At 35.2% G+C, this 22,105-nt stretch overlaps 1 protein-coding gene across 1 annotated transcript in view; it reads left to right on the top strand.

Moving 5' to 3' along the window:
• Positions 1–3,019: 3,019 nt before the first annotated feature.
• The window catches only part of LOC118278028 (serine proteinase stubble), a 24,499-nt gene continuing 5,413 nt past the window's right edge, over positions 3,020–22,105 (top strand). The window contains exons 1-8 of the mRNA XM_035597082.2: positions 3,020–3,215; positions 6,854–7,492; positions 8,664–8,807; positions 14,139–14,296; positions 15,250–15,487; positions 15,937–16,075; positions 20,272–20,435; positions 21,087–21,188. Coding sequence (XP_035452975.2) covers positions 3,146–3,215; positions 6,854–7,492; positions 8,664–8,807; positions 14,139–14,296; positions 15,250–15,487; positions 15,937–16,075; positions 20,272–20,435; positions 21,087–21,188 — 1,654 coding nt within the window. The 5' untranslated portion in view covers positions 3,020–3,145. The remainder of the gene's footprint in view (positions 3,216–6,853; positions 7,493–8,663; positions 8,808–14,138; positions 14,297–15,249; positions 15,488–15,936; positions 16,076–20,271; positions 20,436–21,086; positions 21,189–22,105) is intronic.

The following is a 22,105-nucleotide window of genomic DNA, read 5'->3' as shown; positions in this document are numbered from 1 at the left end:
TACTATATTCAATTGCACAATCGTACCTAATTTTAGGTTATTACGATTGGTGCCTAATTTTCAATATCGGGCTATATTGTCATCATAGTAGGCACCTAATAGCTCCACTAACAAGGCAATACAAAATACATGATACAAATATTCCTAATTTCAACGTAAAACCCAATAAACATAGCTACCTACTTATGTCACAATCAAAGAGAAAGTTCCATCTATTTACAAATCACTGATCTTGATGATAAATGCTGATAAACATATTTATACGGACAATAACTAAAAACCAAAAAACATAGCATTTACAAACAACTAAAGCGGAACGGATTACTCAATAAAAACAAAGTAATATTTTGTGAAATACATAATGACTGATGAGGATATTGATAACCCAGTTTGGGACACAAATATGGATGATCCAGTCAGTACAGTTCGACTCTTCAAGCAGTCACCATGACTGTAAAGGACGGAACAATTTGTAGCCTGATCCAATCCTTTCCCGTGTTTTTGATCCTGGCTCAAAATGCCCAGAAGTGTCTCAAAACTCCTTTAATCTACAAGCCACCAAGCCCCACTCAGTCTCCTGAATACTATGAGGCTTTGGACGCTTTATTCCAAAGCCTATATGGACATGGGCATCACGGGCATGAGCCTACATACCATAGCTATCCTGTTCATCACACACCTAGTATATCCTGTCAATACTCTTATGGGTATGGCAAGAAGTGGTCATCTTCATCCCATGGTGGTTCAAAGCCTTGTTACCAGTACGTTTACTCCAGTGGCAGTGATTACCACACTTATGGTACTGGATTGCAAGGGTATCCCAGCTATGGATCGTATGGGCTCAAGAAAGGGAACATCTATGCCCTGAATGGAAACCTCACTACGACTGGTTACGCTCCCAACCAAGTTTATAACACGAAGAATCGGGTACAGGTTGTGGTTAAGAAAACTAGGGTTGGTAGTCGGAAGAAGAATGGGAAACGTCAAGCAGGTATGTTATTTTAACATTTATAGGGGGAAATGCATTTTTTTAAATGCGAAGCCTTACTAGAATTTTTTCTTGTAGCATGGGTGTGCTAACAAGCAAAGAAATTCACAGACATATTTACCCTAGAGCCGGAAAAACAATTTGTAGACAGACAAAAATTTACCTCGTGCGGAAATCGAATTTCGAATACGTGGCGTAGCCGCGTAGCAGCCGATTACTCAGCCTGTGCAGCTAAATATACTTCTGAGTTTAACCTGAAATTATGTTATGCAATCGATACACCTTTAAATATATGAGATTACTTATTTATACTATAAATAAACAAATATTAATTTCTTCTAAATTATTAAGAAATAATAGGTATGAAGTTATGATTATGACAAAAAAGCATCAATTAACATTACACATAAATGACTGCAATCCTTGTGTCGCTAATGGTCGGACATATTGTAATTTTATCCTGTGTGTATGTATATTATTTATTGTATAGATAAACACTTGATTGCACCGTAAATAATGTGCGCCATTACAGTTTCAACTGTCAATAGGTACCTATTCTACAGCGTGGAACGCAGAACAGGTAGGTACGCGTGTATTCTTCATTATAAATAGATTGGTACCATCCACACTGAATCTAAAGAAGTACATATTATTATGTCTGTAATTCGCCTAAATCTCGCGACGCACTTGTAAAGATGTCATAACTGAATTTCCCTTTAACATAATGCGTGATACTTGGTGATTCGTCTACTCTTTTGCGTTTGAGGCGATATTAAAATTGTAAATAGATTTCGCCAAAGTGAGTATTTTACACAGTACACCGCCCTACACCACACTCTTGTTATCAAATGGTAAAAAATAAGTTATAAGAATGCTAAAAAAATAATTCGTCTTGTTATAATAAATATGTCATGAGTATTTTCATAGCTAACCACACTTGAAAGAACTTGACAATATTTTTTCATACATAATTAAACTAATGTTTTTGTTGAATAAGCATAGGCAGAAACCACAGAGTGCTCACTACAATCCTTAAATAGATACTTATATAGCTTCCACGACATTCATGTATCTGATAGTCAAAATAGATTTTATTCTTGTGCATGATAAAGCTATTTAGCGTCAGTAGTTTTTTTAGCGATGATAAGTCGGTTTGGCCACCAACCCGCTTACTGCCATACCGGCGAAGCGAAGATGTGGCCGAAGATGGAGCACACAGACTTAGAAAGTACCTATTTACTCTGACCTTCAAAAGACCCGGGTTGTATTTCTAGGAAAAATAGAAGCTGGCAGATTGTTCCATTCCCTAGCTACACGTTTAGTTAGTTTACTTTTTTAATAAAAAATGTTTGTCCATTTAGGTGCGTTGACCTTTATACATAGGTAAACACGATAGGCGTAAAGCTTTTTGCTCGTTATTACATAATTTAATTTGGCCAGAAGGTAAAGTACTGTTTACATTTGTTCTTAAATCATAACTACTACCTATAAACTATTTTTAGGTACATTTTGCAGGTTATACTCGCAGACTTGTTCAAGCATAATACATAATATTTACGCCTTCTAATTCAGACATTTTTAAATTAAGTTACTTAATTAACCGTAATAGTAAAAAATATGCTCATTAATATACAGAACACACTATAAGATCATATGTCCCCTAAATCCTGTAGGCCCACAAATCTACAAACTTTTGTTTAGACGAAATGGAGAAATGTCCTTCCAAGATATAATAATCTATAAGTAGATTTAACTATATCAGACAAATTAGTAGCTTTTTTTATTGCACAACAGATTGTCGCGAAGCAGAAAGAGAGAAAAAAAGACGAAATGCATGCAAGTTTAACAAAACAAATATTCATTGTACCTATGAGACAGCCAATCACGGTCAATCACCAACCTTGTCTGACCATGATTGGCCACACACACGTCACAGCCGTCATCACTTCCCCCTAGTTCCGGCTACCGGAGTAAAATACCCAAATATCTCAGAAACTGAATTTCCCTAGCAGTGACGTCATGATCATTGGCCATTGAGCTTATATGACTTCAATCAAGTTGATCAAGTTCAGTCTTGGATCAACGTCGGTTTGTGTCGGACGCGAGTTATAAATTATAACTTAATCTGTTTGTGATCGCGTAAACACGCGGCTTGTGATGGCTATAAGAGGATTTATTGTGTGTTTGTGTGTCACCCTGTGTGTACAAAATGTGATCTGTCAATTTGGTAAGTTAATTTTCGCGTAGAAACTTTGTTTAAAGTCTAGATAAACGGATTTTTTCAAGTTGTTAATTCGTAATCGTCGTCTATATTTGTGTATGCATGTCTCAAACAGTAATGACCTTTGAAAATGTCAAGATTTTATCTTAGAAACGTATTAAAAATATAACGTACGCATGTAAAACTCGACTGTAGTAAATTAATATACTAACAATTGTAACGTGAAGTTTTAAAATGTTCGCATGACCGCACAATATAACAATGTTCATAGTTCATTTGGAGGTAACTTCAAAAGGAGTTGCATTGCCGATCTATTGTTCTAAAGGGTGATTTAAATAGAATACAACCCAATTGGCTAGTCCAGTCACATCATAGAATTAAACAATCAAAAACACATAAGCAGTTACTTGTAGAATAATACACGAACAGACAACAAAACAACGTATAATTTGTACTAGAAAAAAGGAGGAAAAAACATTGTGTTAATAAAAAAATACTTACATCATTGACTAGATGTAATTAGTTTACAGAACAGCAGGTCAAGCTACACCATTGTGTCAAATTACTCTATTACATTTTCAACTTTATTACTTAGAATATAAGGTCGAAAATCCAATGAAAAAAAATAAAGATTGGGGTAGGTTGACATGCTGGTCACAGTAGGCACTGTATAATATCTATGGAGTGTGCTATCAGATTGTTAAGATCAGAAGGTCAATGGTACGGATATGGTCGGAAGGGCTTCCCCTTTTCTTGTTATCAATTCGTGATAACGTATTAATTGACCTCTTCAGTAGGTACACTAGTATCTAGGTATTGTTTTTAAGTTGCGTAGCACTAACTTGTGTACTTAAGAGTATTATACTGCTACCTACCTACTGCTTCTAAGTTATCATCACCTATATTGTCACTTTAGTTATTTTAGTTACCTTTAAAAGGTTACTATAAATTAGGAACTCAAACTCGGTTTCCCAAGTGATAATGAAACTTACTCGTTTTATGCAACAGAAGAATATGATAATAACAAAACAAACAATACAATATTGTCTGACGCGGCAGTCGAATCTGAGACTGCGTATTAGTGGCCACTACTGAGCGAAGGCCTCTTCTCGCACGGAGAAGGTTTGAGCATCAATCACCACGCTTCCTCAATGTGGGTTGGTGATTTAAAACTTTTTAATTACAAATTATAAGCCCAAGTTTCCTCAAGATATTTGCTCTTCACCGTTTTTCAGTGGTATCTAAATATCTAAGAAAGTACATATAATTCGGAAAAAGTTACATTGGTACTTGCCGTTGATAGGTTTCGAACTCGCACCATCATGCATGAGAAGCGGGCATTGACTGGCCATCCCATTAACAAAATATTCGACCAACAAAGCAGTCAGTATTAAATACATAGATTATTAATATTTCACAACTTGAGACACACAAATATCTCAAGAATTCATATTACCCAATGTCCAATAAGCACCTAACATCGTAAGCAGTGGTCTGACCTTGTCAAGTTGTGACACGGGCCGTGAACCCCACCTGTTGAACTTGAATGCCCACTACACCGCGACACGAGTATATAACCTACTATGTAGCGCATCTTTTTTCCTTATAAACTACTTAAGTAGGTACCTAATGAGTTTTGTATCTAGTAGTTTGCAAACATGACAATACAAATGTATCTAATTACCTCCGATAATATAATAAGTGTAACAATTCTGATAGTTTTGCGGAACATTGCTTTTTTGTACAACCTTAAAATCCGCAAAATAATAATTTAATAATTCAGTATTGTGTCTAACCTAGGAATTGAGCTTGAAACCTTGAGCTCAACATCAGCAGTCACACGTGCAATCAATTAACCAATGATTCATAATATTTTTTCCTGAAAAAATATTTTTGCTACATCCGCGAATACTTGTATGAATGGAATACGTAACAAAAATACATTTAATAATAGTATTCTGATTTATAAATATTTGAAAAATCCCATGAATTGCCGGCTATATGTGAATCCCCAAAGCGTTACGGTCGAGTTATCCCCAAATACCGGCATTATGTCCAAATTGGAGCGTTGTAACGCCAGCCGTGTGTAAACGATCTTGGCTGAAGGCTGCATTGGCTGAATCACACGTATGACAAAGAAATTAATTGCTAAATATGACATTGCACTTCGACTGCACGTACAGCGCAGTCAGTCAACTTTAGAATGAATTAAAGTTATTTTGGCACTAAATAACTTTACAGACCATTTACGGTAGCAAAATACAGTTATGGCACGGAGTTTGAGTCGTTCTCGAGGCATTACTGGAGGGTTATAACAAAAATTGGTTTCAGAATAGGCATACGACAGCGTCCTTTTTTAAGTTTGCATTACCTTAACCACGAAAAACTTGGGGACTAGAAAAGGAAAAACGTTCTTAAAAGGAATTTCCAGTTGATATTAATGATAATGAAACCATGCATAATGATAAATATGGTACAAATGTGTTGGAGTAAATAAAATGCATTTTTTCTTTTTTTGTAAAATACCTACCTGTTGTCTATTTTCATCAATAGATGCATCATCAAATATTTTATTTTATTTCCCGTTAACTTAAGCATCTACAATCAATACTAAGGTCAAAATAACACCCAAAAATACATTCCTCTAACATTTTTATCACACAACTGATAGCAATATAACTTGAACACGAAACAAACGAGTTCCGTTTGCAATAAAAACAATATAAAACGCAGTAAAGGCGTTACCATTGACACTGAGTGTAACGTCTAGCCACTTATATTGTGGGAAGCAAAAAATAACGTGAATATAAGTATTAAGTACTTCGTCTATGAGGAAACTGGCAGCCACCTGGTCACTACTATTGTAGTACTGTAACTAGTAGTACTTCATTGTGTTTACATACATACAGTAGGTTGTTAAGAAAATGTCGTAAGTTTGAGTATCTTGATGGTCGTGTTTTTTTACGGTATAAGCTGGTAAACTAGCGGATGGTAAGCAATCGCCGTAGCCCATGGACACCTGAAACACCAAAGGCGTTACAAGTGCGTTCAAATACAGATAACTACTAATCTTGGTTTCCATCATCTATAATTTTATAGCTGTATTGACGTTGAATTGTTCTTGAGTGCATTTTTATAGTGCATTTTGAGACAATCACTGATATGTGTCCGATTTCATGCAGATTAAAGTTGTTTAACGGGCCTTCCACGGTCGTCTTCAGGCCCTAGCATGTCTTCCAATAGACCGGGACAGCAAAATAATAATTGATTATCATACCATCATTTTCAAACAAAATAATTAATTCACCATCTGCACGTAACTCATTGTGACTAACTTTCAAACCAAAAGACCAGCACGATGTCACAATGACGTCAAAACTCATAACCAGTCACCATAATCTCACCATGTTTTTTAAAATCCACTAAAATCCCAGAATCACGTGTTTTAACCGGAATAACAGGTTAACTGTATCAGGAAATAAGGTAGGTATTAACATGGATAAGTATACACCAGACAATTAATTATTTCTGGTAAAAGGGAACGACTCAAAATTAGCCAATTGTCATCTGTTGCTTGCCCATAAAGACCATTTGTATTAAACAGTACTTAGACGGGTTTAATAATGAAAGTATATTTCTTACAGGTTTCTTCAATCAAAGGGGTAATAATGGTTTCTTTGGCCAAGAGTTTATGCAACCCAGAAGACAAGATAGGTTTAACTTCTTCAACACCCGACCACAAAGACCAGTGATCAATCCACAAAATAATCAGGACAATATATACGTCTATGAAATAAGTCCAGGATCTCCAAACCAATATGACTATAATGGAAGACCTGTCGTGTTCCCAACAAACCGACCAATGTATAACCAGAATGGTCAGAATAATGGAAACGTTAATTTCCAAAACAATCCTAACAATGTCAACTTCCAGAATCCAAACAATGGGATGTTCCAACCCAACCCAAACAATGGGAATTTCCAACCAACAGGCCCTTATGATGGTGGTTTTCAACCAGCGCCTAATGATGGTAGCTTCCAACCGCCCCCTAATGACGGTAACTTCCAACCAGGACCAAGTGATGGTAGCTTTCAGCCAGGAGCAAGTGATGGTAGCTTCCAACCTGCTCCTAGTGATGGTAGCTTTGAACCCGCCCCTAACGATGGTAGTTTCCAACCAAATAACGACAATGAAGTAACCAATACAGATGAGGAGAAACCCTCTCAAAACGGATCTAATGGAGGATTTGAGGAGGTGAAGACTACCACTACACCTAGTACAGGTAAAATTCTTTTTTTTTTATTTTAAAATAGCGTTAGACGGGTGCAGTCTTTTTTCTAAGATGAGGGTGTATTTTGTTAGAATTACGTGTGGACATAAAACTTGCCTATCTTAAGAAAATTTCGAAATCGAAATGCCTTACTATATTTATTTTTTCTTTGATATCTTTTTACGTAGAATTGCAAGTATTTAATAGAGGGATTTTAGTTATTTTAATTTTGATTGCCTTTGAGTGTGCTTAGTAGTATCAGGTCATTGACCAGGGTCAATGCTATGTTTTATGTTTCACCTTTTTACACGGTATTTGCACGAATAAAATTGTTTTGACAATCCTTTATAAATGTAACCATTTAAATAAGAATTATTTGACACGTCACCAGCATACGGATTTATATTTAAGAGCCCAATAAATAAATGTGAAAGTTTGTTTGTTCTGAAGTTTGTCCTTCAATCACGCTGAAACTGCTGATTTGGAGGAAATTAGGTATGCAGTCAGGATAGAAGCTGAATTGGGTGATAGGATACCACGGGCAAAACTAGTTAGTAGAAGCTAGTTTACAAAAAAATCGTTTGATCAGTGAATTCGGGTTTAAGAAACTTTTAAGTAATTCTTTATTTTTATAAAGAATTTATAAAGTTTTGGTTAAAAGATTAAAGTTTTGACTAAAGTCTCTTAACATTGGTATTCACTACCATAGGTCACTCTAGTAAATCTTTTTATTGGGACAACATTCTGTAGTCAAACCAGTTCAACAACACAAGAATCTTGTTTTAATATTTCAAATCTAATCTTAATGATAGCATCATCATAACAATAAATACAAAATAAATTAGAAGATCTATCTTATCGAATTTACATATCAAAACTGAAGACCAAGATATATTTAAAGACTTAGATTATAATTTTATCAAAGAAGTTATTGCTAAAAATATAATAGTTAGTAATAATATCATTAGAATTTAGGACGGGATATTTACCATGTTTATTTATGTCTATGAGTTTCCGATATTTCGGCACTGTTGCAAGCATGATCACGGATGAACTGACTTAGAAATAAAGTTCATGGTAAATACCCCGTTTCATGTTCTAACGACAGTGTTAGTGACCATGTCAGTTTAAAACTTATATCTCAGTAATAATGCTGATGATAAAGATTATGGTATGTTTGCAGAAGACGTCGGCGTCACAGCACCAAATGATCCAGTCAACCTTGATGATGTCCCGACATGGAAACCACTGACTCCAGTGCCAACTGTCTCCACGGAATCAAGGAACAACTTTAATTTCCAACAAAATCCAAATCAAGGAGTGTTCAGTAAGTTTAAATACATATGGCCGTACTCAGAGACATTTAATGATTATTTAAACTATTCCTTAGTAACGATTTTGTATCGAAAACAATTACTAAGGACTGGGTTAAGTAACCATTACACGACTCTGAGTACGGCGATAACACACTAATTAATAAAATACAATTAATTTCACAGGAGTTCCCCAAGGTACTTTGCTAAAGCTTTCGATAGATCAGAAAAAATCTTACAACAAAATAGCTTGTTAGGATATCAAATATTATTTATTTGAATACTATGGACAAAAAACAATAACGTATAGAAAGATTTACCAGATTCTTTTGATTTTAAGAATATTTTTTTGCTTACTTGGCTAGCCTTATGAGCGTTATTACTTTGTAAGTGGTTTTTCGCAGGCTTACGCTAATATCTAAATCAAATTCTCTTGTTTTCTTTGGCCTCTCGCTATTGTTTCTTACTGCTTTTTGTGATTAATTTTCACGCTTTTTATTGGAAGCTAATACATGTTGAATATTAACTAAAAATCACGATTTACTCACATAAATTAATGGAGAAAAGTTCTACTAGTTTCGAGTCACAGAGGGACTTTTCATCATGAGCAGTGTTAGCAGACGCGGCGATGTTGGGAAGCCTAGTATAGTAGGCTGACTTGTATGACTTGAAACTATTAGAGCTTTTCTCTAATAATTTACGTGAGTAAATCGTGATTTTTAGTTAATTTAGTATGTCTCACGATAGTTATTATAAAAATACATGTTGAAGATGTTTTCTGTTTGGTTCTCTTATTTCAATTTGTCTTGTTATTACACTTCTTTGACCTTTCTCTGTTGGCACCACTGTATGTACTGGATCGACTCTTGCACAAGTTTCAACGCTGTGTTAATAAATGAATCACTCTGCAACCTTCGGTTTTATCCGTCTATCTACTACAGATCTTGTATGCTAATTATTAATAAGATGACCTTTATAGTTTAAATATTTTTTCGGTAGATATATGTCGTGGGTAATGAATTAAAATAAAAGCTGATATTAATAGGTATGCGTTCAAGATACAGTTGACAGTCTATATCCGTTAATTAAGGTTACTTTTTTAATCAAATACATACTTTCATTTTTATGCTAATCATACATTTTAAGTAGATATTTAGGCTACGTATGTATCGTCACACCTTTTATCCCCGAAGAGGTAAGCAGAGGTGTGCATTACTGCACGTAATACTACTATACAATTGACACAAAATTTTCACCATTTGTATTATAAGTCTCATGAAATAGGGGGCGGACCTATTACCAATTATGTCATAGGGTTTTATAAAAATACAACTTTAACTAATTACGAGTCGTAACGCACAAAATTGTTACATAGATTGTAGCCTAACATAAAAAACCAGTTTCAAATAATTCAATAATATTCTACAAGACCCGGAGGTAAAATATTGACACGTGCAATCAACACTTCAACAACAATTTAGCAACAAAATCACTCAAAACTTACTATTAAAAACACCAATTCATTCGGGGAAGAACATACTATGAATGTTACTTTACGATAAAAAATACGTCTTATTATTTAAGTATCAGAGTGTATTTTGCTATGGACATGAAGATGTTCAGTTGTTTTTGTTTTATTCTGGTCAAATTCCCTGTTTTGTGTGCCAGGGCTATCGGGCAGAGTAAGCTACCTTGGTCAGATGACCTCCCGACCAGTACTGATAACTTACCACTATAACGTAGGACAGATTCGTATTTTTACTCGTAAATATGTATAAACAAGTATTTTATTTCCCGAATGGGTAGTCGATTTGAATATAAATACTTAAAAAAAACGAAATGGAACATGTTAATATGAAATATGATTTACTGTCGTACTCAAAGATATTTAATGATTGTTTAAACTATTCCTTATTTTGTTCCGAAAATAATTGCTAAGGACTAGTTTATGTAACCAATAACCACTTGAATGTCGTATATAAGACAAAAATGAAAATACATTGTGTCTCGCGTAGATCGTCGATCGATCGATCGCGTTCAGGCAAACTACGGGATAAATGACTCTGAGTACGGCGGTTAAACTTTCTGCCACAATAAAAACATTAGGTTCACTATTATTTATTCAATAATTAACATTTAAAAACCAACAAAAACCGAAACAATTAACAAAACAATATAATACGGATGTAAAATTATAAAATTAAAAATAATAAGTGTCTGTATCGAATTCGCTAATGCCGTGATATTGAGGTTTTTTACAAAGAATTATTATATTTATCAACAAACATAGAGTCTTAGTCTTCTGTCGATGACGTCACCAAGGTCAACTGGTTACCGCGGGTCAAACGTTTTTACAATATTTCGTTAGTTTTGACGCCTTGTATCTATGCAGTGTCAAAGGAGACGAACTTAATCTGTGTAATCGCTTAGAACTGGTATTTTTGTTGTGATCATTGTTGTAATTGACTGGACTTGGTCGAGTGGTCGCAAGTGCGACTGCCGGAGTAGGGGTTTCTCGGGTTCGATTCGGTCGGGCAAAGTATTACTGGGCTTTTTTCGGTTTTTCGAAAATTTCTCAGTGATAGCACGGAGTCTGGAATTGTGTCCAGTATATGGCTAAAGGCTCACCCCCTATTACCTGGGACTTATAACACAAATGGTGAAAAGGGCGTAATGTGCACCTCTGCCTACCCCTTCGGGGATAAAAGGCATAACGTTGCATGGAATTATAATATTTTTTACTATTTTTATAAGTTAAACCTGCTTAACACTCTTGTAACTCCTGTGGGGTATTCTTGGGCGGTGTTGATTACTTGCCATCAGGCGACTCGTATCTCCATTTGCTCGCAATGTCAAAAAAATCCTCTTGATTCCGTAGGCACTTTGGGGAAATTCTACATGGATAGTCCTATAAAAACCTATTTTAGATTCTTGGAGTAATTGCCTCACACGTCTAATTCCAGTGTTTTTACAATAAGGCCTTTTTCGACCATAATTTGTCTGTCAGTAATTAAGTCATCACCAACGGAATATTTTGAGTGTGTTGATGATGATGGTTGAACAGCAAGATCTATTCTCGTAACCAAAAAACTTGAAAAATTTAATCGTTTCTCTTTTTGTAGACGTTTTTACGCGTTTGAGGTTAATAGGTTTAAAATAATATTCTATTTTTATGTTAAGACTATTATGCGTCTGGTGATATTTACGAGGTAGCCAGCAGACACTTTGAAAAGTTAGGTACAACTTGAAAATTATCACTCGGTAGATACTTATTTTTAACCGACTGTTTGTGCACGATTATCTCGCGTCTGGTTGAACCAATTTTGATGCGGTTTTCAGCATACAATTTTTCAGACTTAGGGGCTTCCCAGAAGGTAATTTTGAGGAATACCACCTGGCTTAAAAAAATGGAAGCTGTGAAGAAAACTAGAGGTGATTCCCTTTAAAAAAATAGTTCTATTTATTTATTTAACTAATTATAATAATTAATATACCTAACGATTCTTATCTACATCTATAAATACCAAAAAAAAAAAATCCACCGACACATTAACGACAGATTAATTATTAAATAAAAGATTAACGATATAAGAAGTATGTAATATCTTGATAGGTACATAAATATACCAACTTAATATAAGTACAAATTAGTGAAAGTCACGATGATATGTTACTTCAATGTGGCCTACGTGTCGTTATACTACCTAAACTAATTGTAAATTTAGGTAATTTATTGGAAATCCCGATAGGATAGCTATTTACGTCTTAAATCTGTTATTTTTTGCATATTTTCCTTAAACAAAGATATTGTCTTGATGACAGCTGATCGCCACCAGAACTGGCTGTTAGCTCTACAAAAGACGTTTAATTAATTGATTATGCCAATTACGCATTATTTTCAAAATATATATTTTCTTTTATTAATTAACAAGTACATAAAAATATATTTTTATGTTAAATGGTTTTGATGACCATTAGCCATTTCCTGATGTCCGATTGATCTGAATCGATATTGTTCGAGGGGCTAAATGCCAAATACTCAATATGACACAAACAAATACATAACATAAACATAACATAACATACAGCTCAAGCTAAATAGAACAGTTTAAATATAATAAAAAAGAGTCTATAAATGTCGTTCAGTCGTTTCACCCTCTGTATACACACGGCTAGTGTGAAACGCAGGTATAACCTTTATCATGCACCTTTATCGGCAAATAAAAACTAGTTACACTAAGTCTCTTTACAAAAAAAACAGGTGTGAACTCATACATATTATACACTGTATTTGAATGATTAGATAATGCACATACATCCGCATTAAGTTTATTTACTTAGCAAGTAAATATATGCACTAATGAGCATAGTTACACATTTTTTTAAATATGACCTTTCTAAGAATCTCATGCTGTAGCTCATGGGCAAAACTGAGCAACGTTTTGTGTGGTCTACAGATTGTTATTCCGGGTCTGGGTGTTATGTGCATGTGAACTTACTATGTTTGTAAACGCACCCACGACACAGGAGAAAATCGTAGTGTGGGCAAAGTTTCATTAAAAAAAAACACGGGTCAGGGAACAACAGTATACATACAAGTATAATAATAACAAAAAGCTCATTCTACAACATAAATTGGAATCGCTTGGCTTCTATAACCTTTTACACTACACTACAGCATTCTTTGACAATATCATCTCCACGTTCATTGAGATAAAATAAAAATAAACAAACTACGCGTCAATGATGAAAATGACATTTGCATACAAATCTTGCATAAACACATCACCTACCTATGTAGTAAGTAATTATTATTAATTAATTTACATTGGAAACTTGTTTCTGTAATGTGTCTACCTTATGTACTTACCTTATATACTCGTATTGTATGCATAAATAAAAGATTTACCTACAGAGGTCATTAAAATAGTGAAGGAGGTACTAACGTCGGTATTAATGACCTATTCTTGGAAATTGTACGAGAAAATAGAGAATAAGGAAATTAAAAAACAATGATTACCAACGACATACTTAGTTTTAAAAAAATATCAGTTAAAGTGGCAATAGACATCGGGTCTTCAAAAAATCTTTCAGTTAAAGTGGCATTTGACATCCCATATCGAGATAATATAGATAAATTATAAGTGGAAAGTAGACACAATTACCGCAGGTTTCTAATAACTAAATACATATGTTTTGAATGAATTATAACTAGCATTAGTATAATGCAACTAGTGATAGATACTATATCCTTACTTTCCTTACCAAAGACCACTTAAATAATAAAAAAAAGACAATATTTATCGAGTTCCATGCTATTTTCTCAAAGAAATCTTCTTTTCCAGAGGAGACCTGCCCAACGGTAGAAGGCGGTCTCGGCACGTGTATCTCGGTGTACGAGTGCCAGCCCTACATCGCCGTGCTGCGCGAGTCCAGGACCAACCCTAACGCCGTGCAGCTGCTGCGGAAGGCACACTGCGGGTTCGAGGGAACTGCTCCAAAGGTAACATAATAACAACTAAGGTCAAATACCTGCGCCCTGGTTCATAAAAATAAGCAGATAAATCTAGGATCCTAGTATACGTTTAATCTTATTATGATTTTTAATCAAGCACTAGTGCAGATATTGAATGTAAAAACAACTAATATAGAAGATAAGTAACACAACCGAAAATGGTCATATTTTACTCGATCCTGAAATTTAATTTAAGACCCTTTATTAGTTCAACGAGTCATTCGACGTACGCCACAATAAAATTTTGTATTCTGGCTTGAAAACCTGTCAAAGTCACTGTACTATTATTTTTTCACTTTTGTATCTATTTGCACCTCTGCAAGACCTCTAGGAGTCATATGAGAGAATGATTCATCTCTAGAAATCTAATCTCCATCTCATCGAAGGTAGTTAGGAAGTATGATTCATGCTCTTACAGTCTGAGATACTGAACAAGTAAAAGATAAAATAAATCTTTCACAAAAGATAAATATGATACTGAAAGTTGACATCCGAAAACACAGGTTTGATTGATTCAAAATTTGATTTATCACGGCCATTCACGGCCCACCGGCCTACCTCCAGGTAGGGAAGAGAATCTTTCTTCACAATATAAGGATGTTGTTCATTTCATTGAAATTGGAGACAATATTTGGGCACCAAATATAAATATGATACTGAAAGTTGACATCCGAAAACACAGGTAAAATATTTCTAAACCTTCATCAATCAACATATTATTGAAACTCGTCCATTGCCAGGGAATAAATGACTGAAACAACAGCACGAAGCAAAACTAAAAATAATCATAGTCTCAATCAATAATTGAGTATTTTGATACAAGGACACAAAGAGCATTTTCTGAAATAGCTACAGGAACATAAACCAGAACCATTATACGCCTTCAAACTAACAAAACCCATCAAAGTACACATCTTTATAAAACTCAATATCTTCACCAGGTATGCTGTCCACTGCCCGGTTTCCCAGAACCACAAAAACCTCTTCCGAAGCCAACCACGACCACCACCACTACCACTACCACCACGACTCCGAAACCGACGCCAGCGCCAAAGGATGCCAATGCAGTAGCGCAGTTAAGCCCTGAGGACTTCGTGGCTGCGCTCCCTGATCCTCCAGTCTGTGGGTTCAGCAATGCTTCTCTCGGAAGAGTCGTTGGTGGAGTTGATGCTGGTTTGGGTAAGGCTTGAAAACATATTATATGTTATAATGACTTTGGAAATAAGGGTGAAGCTAAGGGTAGCTGATGAAAAATGTGTGATGAGTTTTTGAAAAATAGACAAATTCTTGCGTGTTTTTTTAGTACAATCCATAGCTTAGCTAGAACAATCCATCTTCACAAAGAGTTACAGATAGACTATAACGCTCTCTTCAATACGTTCAGGATCACCTAAAATTAAGGTATTAAAAATAGCAGCTTATGATCGAGTTTACCCGGAGCTGCGAACTACCTAGCGAATTATTGGGCCGGCTCAACGAGCAGGAATCGGAACGGGGTGGTTTTTAGTCAGTAAGAGTCTGACACTCCCTCTCATTCAAGGCATGATTTACCCTCCTTAAAAAAAAATATCGAGTTTAATACCGGTTAACATCAATGAGCTCATCAAGTCCTCTCCTCCTCATTACAGGAGACTTCCCATGGATGGCACTCCTCGGTTACAAGAGTAAACGGACGCAAACTACCAACTGGCTGTGCGGAGGGTCCCTCATCAGCTCTCGACATGTCCTCACCGCTGCCCACTGCATCCACAACCATGAAGAAGACCTGTAAGTTACTTATTTTATTTCAGCAACTCATAGACATTTTACTTTTGAAGTTTTTTAGTGCAACTATCCTGATTGCTTTTCTTGTCAGTTGATAAGCCATTACGATTACGACAAGCATTCAAATGACATGAAAAGCAACCAACAATCTACAATTATTATTATCACCCCTGAAAGTCATCCCCAAACAATATTTTTATGGCACTAAAAAGTCAAACCAAATATTAAGAGGAGACAGTTTACTAAAACAGCTCCCAATTACTGAGTGTACTCCCGAGTGAGGTCACTTAAGAGGATGAAGCGGGGATTTTAAATTACCACATTACTATTCATCAATTTTAACCAAAATTGACACTTACCGATCTCATGATTCAGTGTCAATAAGAGCAGCAATATGACTGTACCGCTCGTTAAATATCTAGTTGGCAATATTTGGTCAAACACACACGACAATTTTGGGGTTTTTTTAAAGGCATCACCAATTTTAAAAACACGATATGTGACGCGGTTCACTACGATATCTTCTACTACCTACTAATATTATAAACGCGATAGTTTCTATGTATGTTTGGTACACAATTGCCGTGCAACTTGCAGCGGGTCCGGTTAAAATTGACTCAAAGGTCAGGACTTTTGACCAGAAACTCTGAAATAACTCCTAAAGTACTTTTATCCCAATAACTCAAGCGAAGCCTCTAAAAAAAGCTAGTCTTTCATATATTTTACGTACACACAAAACCGACTAATGTTGACATTACTTCCGCGATGTTATTTGTACATAATGATGCGCGGGCGCAGATTACGCGAAGTAAATAGAACCTGTTGGTGTAATTATGTGGAATTCCCAAGTTATTATTTGACCATGACTTCTATTAAAATGTTTTAGACCTCTGGTTCATGTTTTATAATGAGTTTAAGATGTCAATCAAAATATTGTATATTTTTCTCTGATATGATATTTTTTAACTTTGTTTAATATTTCATCTACCATGGTTATTGATCTAAGCTTACGAGTCCCGTTTAATAAAAGACACCTCGCCTATTATGACCATATCAGCCATAGGATGTCTACTGCTGAACGTAGGCCTCCCCCAATGACTTCCAGATAACCCGGTTGGTTCTGCATTCAGAGGCCCCCTACAACCTTAACCAGGTCATCGCCCTTTATAATATAAAGGGCCTGATAATGATATTTTTTCGGTATATAAAGTTTATATACCGAAAAAAATATCAGAAACCTTATTTTACAAATAGCACTGTGGTCACCGACTCAGAAAAATGCCTAAGCTTTCTAGGTTCTGTTAGGTTTCCATCTGATCAAGGTTAAAACCTCAGCATCCGCAGCTGCCTAGTAGTGCCGACTTATTTACCTACGTCCACACAACGATGTGCTAAATGGATGCGCCAACAGTTTGCGGTGCGCGCACAATGGGCCGCGGTACACGTGGTACTTACATTGTACACTTTATGGGGCAATTACAACCTTACCATTACTGCTGGTAAATATACAAGTAAATGAATAACAAATATTATAGATACGTGCTATGGATGGCTACTATCGATACATCGTATACTCGAGCTGCGCATCTTCCTCGCATAGCTTAGTATTGATGGAAACGGTCTCATAGTTTCACAGCTTATCTATTTCATCTTGGATGGCTTCCTTAATATCGATCGCATCGCATACTCGAGCTGTATATCTTCCTCGCATAGCTTAGTATGGAAACGGTCTCATAGTTTCATAGCTTATCTATTACATCTATCTTCGTAGCATAGTTACATAGCACATCTCTGGTGGATGATTTTTCCCCCCTTAAAAAAAACTACCTTTTTTACTCATACTAAACTATAGGTGTGCGAGGAAGATGCGCAGCTCGAAAATGCAATATCGATAGTGGGGAAGCCATCCATAGCATGTATCTCTGGTGGAAAAACACCATAATGAACGATGTTAAATAAGTACACAATAGGATTTGATATCCTGTTGTGTACTTCGTTCTTTTCGTAACCTAAATAATAATCTAAATACCGACGTTATTTCCAAAAGAAAAAAGTTGATAATTGATTAAAGAGGTTTTAAATATAGGTGTAGTTTGACATGCATATATAAACACGTGCTAAGCGAGTAGATGCCTATATATACGACTTAATAAAAGTAATCGATACAATTGTCATTAATATAATTAACGTTTTGATGACTATCGATGTCGATTCCAAGAATTACTATCCGCGTCATATATTTTTCCCACGCATTCCTAGATGAATGAAAAAGATTGTATTCAGATTACTAGGTTACCTATAAACTAAGAAACAGATTGAATAGCAATACCTACATGTGTGATAATCAGGGAACTATACCAGGAACACAGGAAGCCTTGAGAGAGAGAACACATGATTATTAGGATATTAAAAAATTAAGTTTTTTTAGAGTCTGTTTTTTTATTTGTAATAGAATTACATGAAGATGCAAATATGTGTGTTTGGTTCAATCAACCACTTTAGTTTATGGAATGTTTTTTACACATTACTACCGTATATATTTATTGTTACAAAACATTATGAAATCGTCTAAACTAACACATTATTTACAACTTAATAATACCAAAAAAAAAAGGAATAAAAACTAACTTAAAACTTAACACATTACTTATATACAATATTAATTTTCTGTGCTCTGTGCTTCTTTGTTCAAATAACTCTGTACAAATACACTGCTCATGTATTTTTCAGGAAAATTATATACAGCACAGCACAGAAAATTAATATTAGTTTTAGCGTGTACTGGGTGTTAAGGGTGTTATTATGTAATTAATGAGTTTATAATTTTATTCTAATGGCTTCCGATGCATGTTGACGAAACTGGATACAAGATTATTGTATCAGTGACAGTAAACATCGGCTGTCAAGTTGAAAATAAAGTGTCGGTACATAAACATTACAATACATAACCGGTTTAATTTATAAGTAAAGGATGTAGCATATCAGATTCTAAATAAAGAGTGACTGAGTCAGGTAGATATGTAAGAAAGGCAATGAAAACTCACAGCGGCATTGAAAGGTTGAATATCCCTCAGACCCAAACCCCGCCATTTCTGCTGGGTCAAAATATTTCAATCTTATCAATATTTTTTGATATATCAAAATATAATTTAGAGGATTTGTACTTAAAATATCGGTTATTTATTGTCCTGAGTATTGGAAGTCATTAGGGACGCGAGCAGTGGACGTCCTGTGGCTAATATAATGAAGACGATGATGATTGTCCCGAGATTATATACAATTTCTATACACGTGAACGAATAAAGTTGGTCACTAAATTACGAATCCCCAACACCATGTAGAAACAAAACTATAAAACCATTCAACTGAACATAGGAACCATAAAACAGCTTTATATCCTCGTTGTACTTGACCAAGTGCTGCAACAGTTCAATTATGTCAATTGATGTCAATGTAACACCTTATCTAACTAAGCACTTGAACTACGAGTCAATCCTTATCAGAAACTAATACTGTATGACTCTTACAAATAAATCTAAATAAGTATTTTCCAAATACCCTTTGTAGATTCAGACGTTCTGAACTCATTTGCACTGAGACAAGCCAAATGATTCATGCTGTGTGACTCTTAGGATGAATTACTGATAAATACGTAAATAAGATAAAACGAATAAGTAAAATCAATTGTGCATAACATACGAGATTGTACAAAGCTTCTCTGATAGACGAAATTATTGGAGATAAGACAAAGCAATATAATTGGGTAGGTAATGCTTGGGTTGTAGCTGTTAAGGTTATTCTTTTCCTAGTTTAAAGTGACTGGGTTTGGAAAATAATGGCGCAATGAACAATTTTATTAATTATTGGTAATGCACTTGTGATGCATGAGCATCCCTATGCTAGGGTCTCTAAGATTAGGGTATTAAGGACCAGGTGTCCCTTACAGGCCACCGGGATCGTTTCACCGCTGCTGGTTTAGTAACTACTAAACTGTTAGTTAAATGACTCAAATGACTCTAAGAGTCATATAATACAATCTTCAGCAATTGTTTTCGATACAAAATCGCTACTAAGGAATAGTTTAATTAATCATTAAAAATTAAATCTTTCTGAACGACACCCAAATAATATCAAATTGCGTTTCCAATTTCTTAATTTTTCAATACTACCCGTTTAAACAAATGTCTCCATTTTTCCAGGTACGTAGTTCGACTAGGTGAGCTGGACTTGGCGAAAGAGGACGAGGGAGCGACTCCGCTGGACGTGCTGATCAAGCAGAAGGTGAAGCACGAGCAGTACAGCGCCACCTCCTACACCAACGACATCGGCATCCTCATACTGGACCGGGAAGTCACTTTTACTGGTACGTTATACGTGTTCCATAAGTTCAGGAAATTTAGGAGCATAGTGGCATAATCGACTATATATACCAACTACTTATACCATAATAATCTATATACTGTAATGTGCTATACCTAAGTACTCTTAGATTAAACTACGAATCGGGCCAAGTAATGAAAATATATTACACTGGAAAATAAATACATACATAATGACGATGCTCTTACACATACCTCTAAAGAAATTGTATTAAATTACTAACACATTGAACGCCGTGGTGGTCCGTGGTCACCGGTGACCGACGTTAGCAGAGGATTTGCCTTCCACAATTTTCTATTCGCAGTCAAAGACTTTTAAAGAATTCAATTTTCCGACTTGCCTTCATCGAACGATATCGATATTGAGCCGGCCCATTCGTGCCGAAGCATGTCTTTCCCACACTCTACTTACGAGTAGTACAATTATCAGAAGTGCCTGGGTACTGAAATAAGGTGTGATCATAAAAATGCGACTATAGGTGTGATGTGTACCATTACTTAGTCGCACCTTTCTTTGTTTTAGTTTAAAATAACTTTGTAAAGAATTCGTTTTGGTATCGTCACTAAGTCTTCCATTTTTATTATACAAGGTAATATTAATCAAAGCCTATTAAGTATTATTTTCTCCATTCCAGAGTTGATCAAGCCGATCTGTATCCCCAAAGACGAGAAACTGAGAGCCACAACCTTTGAAGACTACAACCCTTTGATTGCCGGGTGGGGCAATACACAATTCCGTAAGTACAGACACAGCCAAGTTACATAGATATTTAACCTTAAGATGAACGAAATAGAATACATTTCTTAAAGAGAAGCTTGTGGTGAAATCAGCTAACAGGCGAATTAATCTTCTGTTCTTACTTTCAATGGATTTTAAACTCAATCTTTTTTATAATACAGTCGATAATGGTTACATATTATGTATGATATTTTTTTTAACAATTAAGTTGTCACGTGGTGTTGCAACTTGCTGTATAACAATGGTAACCAATAACGTCTTGTGATTGGACGACAAAATATTAGGATAATCTCCAAACGTGCTACCATTGGTCAGAAATTCCAATATGGCAACGATAAATTCGAACGCAACTACCAAATTCGAAAATCAATTTTGACATCTATGCAATTATAACATTAGAATCTAAATTAAAAAAACAATTGAATTATACTACGTTAGTCATAAGAAACGCCTAAAAACAATGTGTTTTGTCTTCTGATATCGTAACTGTCAACAATGAATCATAGTACACTTGAAAGATAGTACAATTTGCATCGTCAGACAATCTGATTCACTTTGTATATTTATGTAGCTATATCTCAGATTAGATAGACCTGATCTGAGCGTAATATGTGTTAATAATAACTAATTTAATACATAATTCAGATATTATTATCTTTATCTGAGATAAATATTAATAAACTAGCTTTTGCCCGCGACTTCGTTCGCGTGGAATAGTGACTTCCGGCAAATTTTTGGTTTTAACCACATAGTTCCCATAGCTATAGGCTGATGATGATGATGATGATGATGAGTTCCCGATCTCGCGGGATCTTTTCAAAAATGAGATGTGGAAGATATTCCAGGGAACTCTTCAAAAGTCAACATAATCAGCTCTGCGTTTGATTTTAATAGATGTATACTCACTTAGGGCAT

The sequence above is a fragment of the Spodoptera frugiperda genome, chromosome 18 (genome assembly GCF_023101765.2).
Source record: "Spodoptera frugiperda isolate SF20-4 chromosome 18, AGI-APGP_CSIRO_Sfru_2.0, whole genome shotgun sequence".
Classification (NCBI taxonomy): Eukaryota; Metazoa; Arthropoda; class Insecta; order Lepidoptera; family Noctuidae; genus Spodoptera; species Spodoptera frugiperda.
This window is presented reverse-complemented; position numbering and strand designations above follow the sequence as displayed.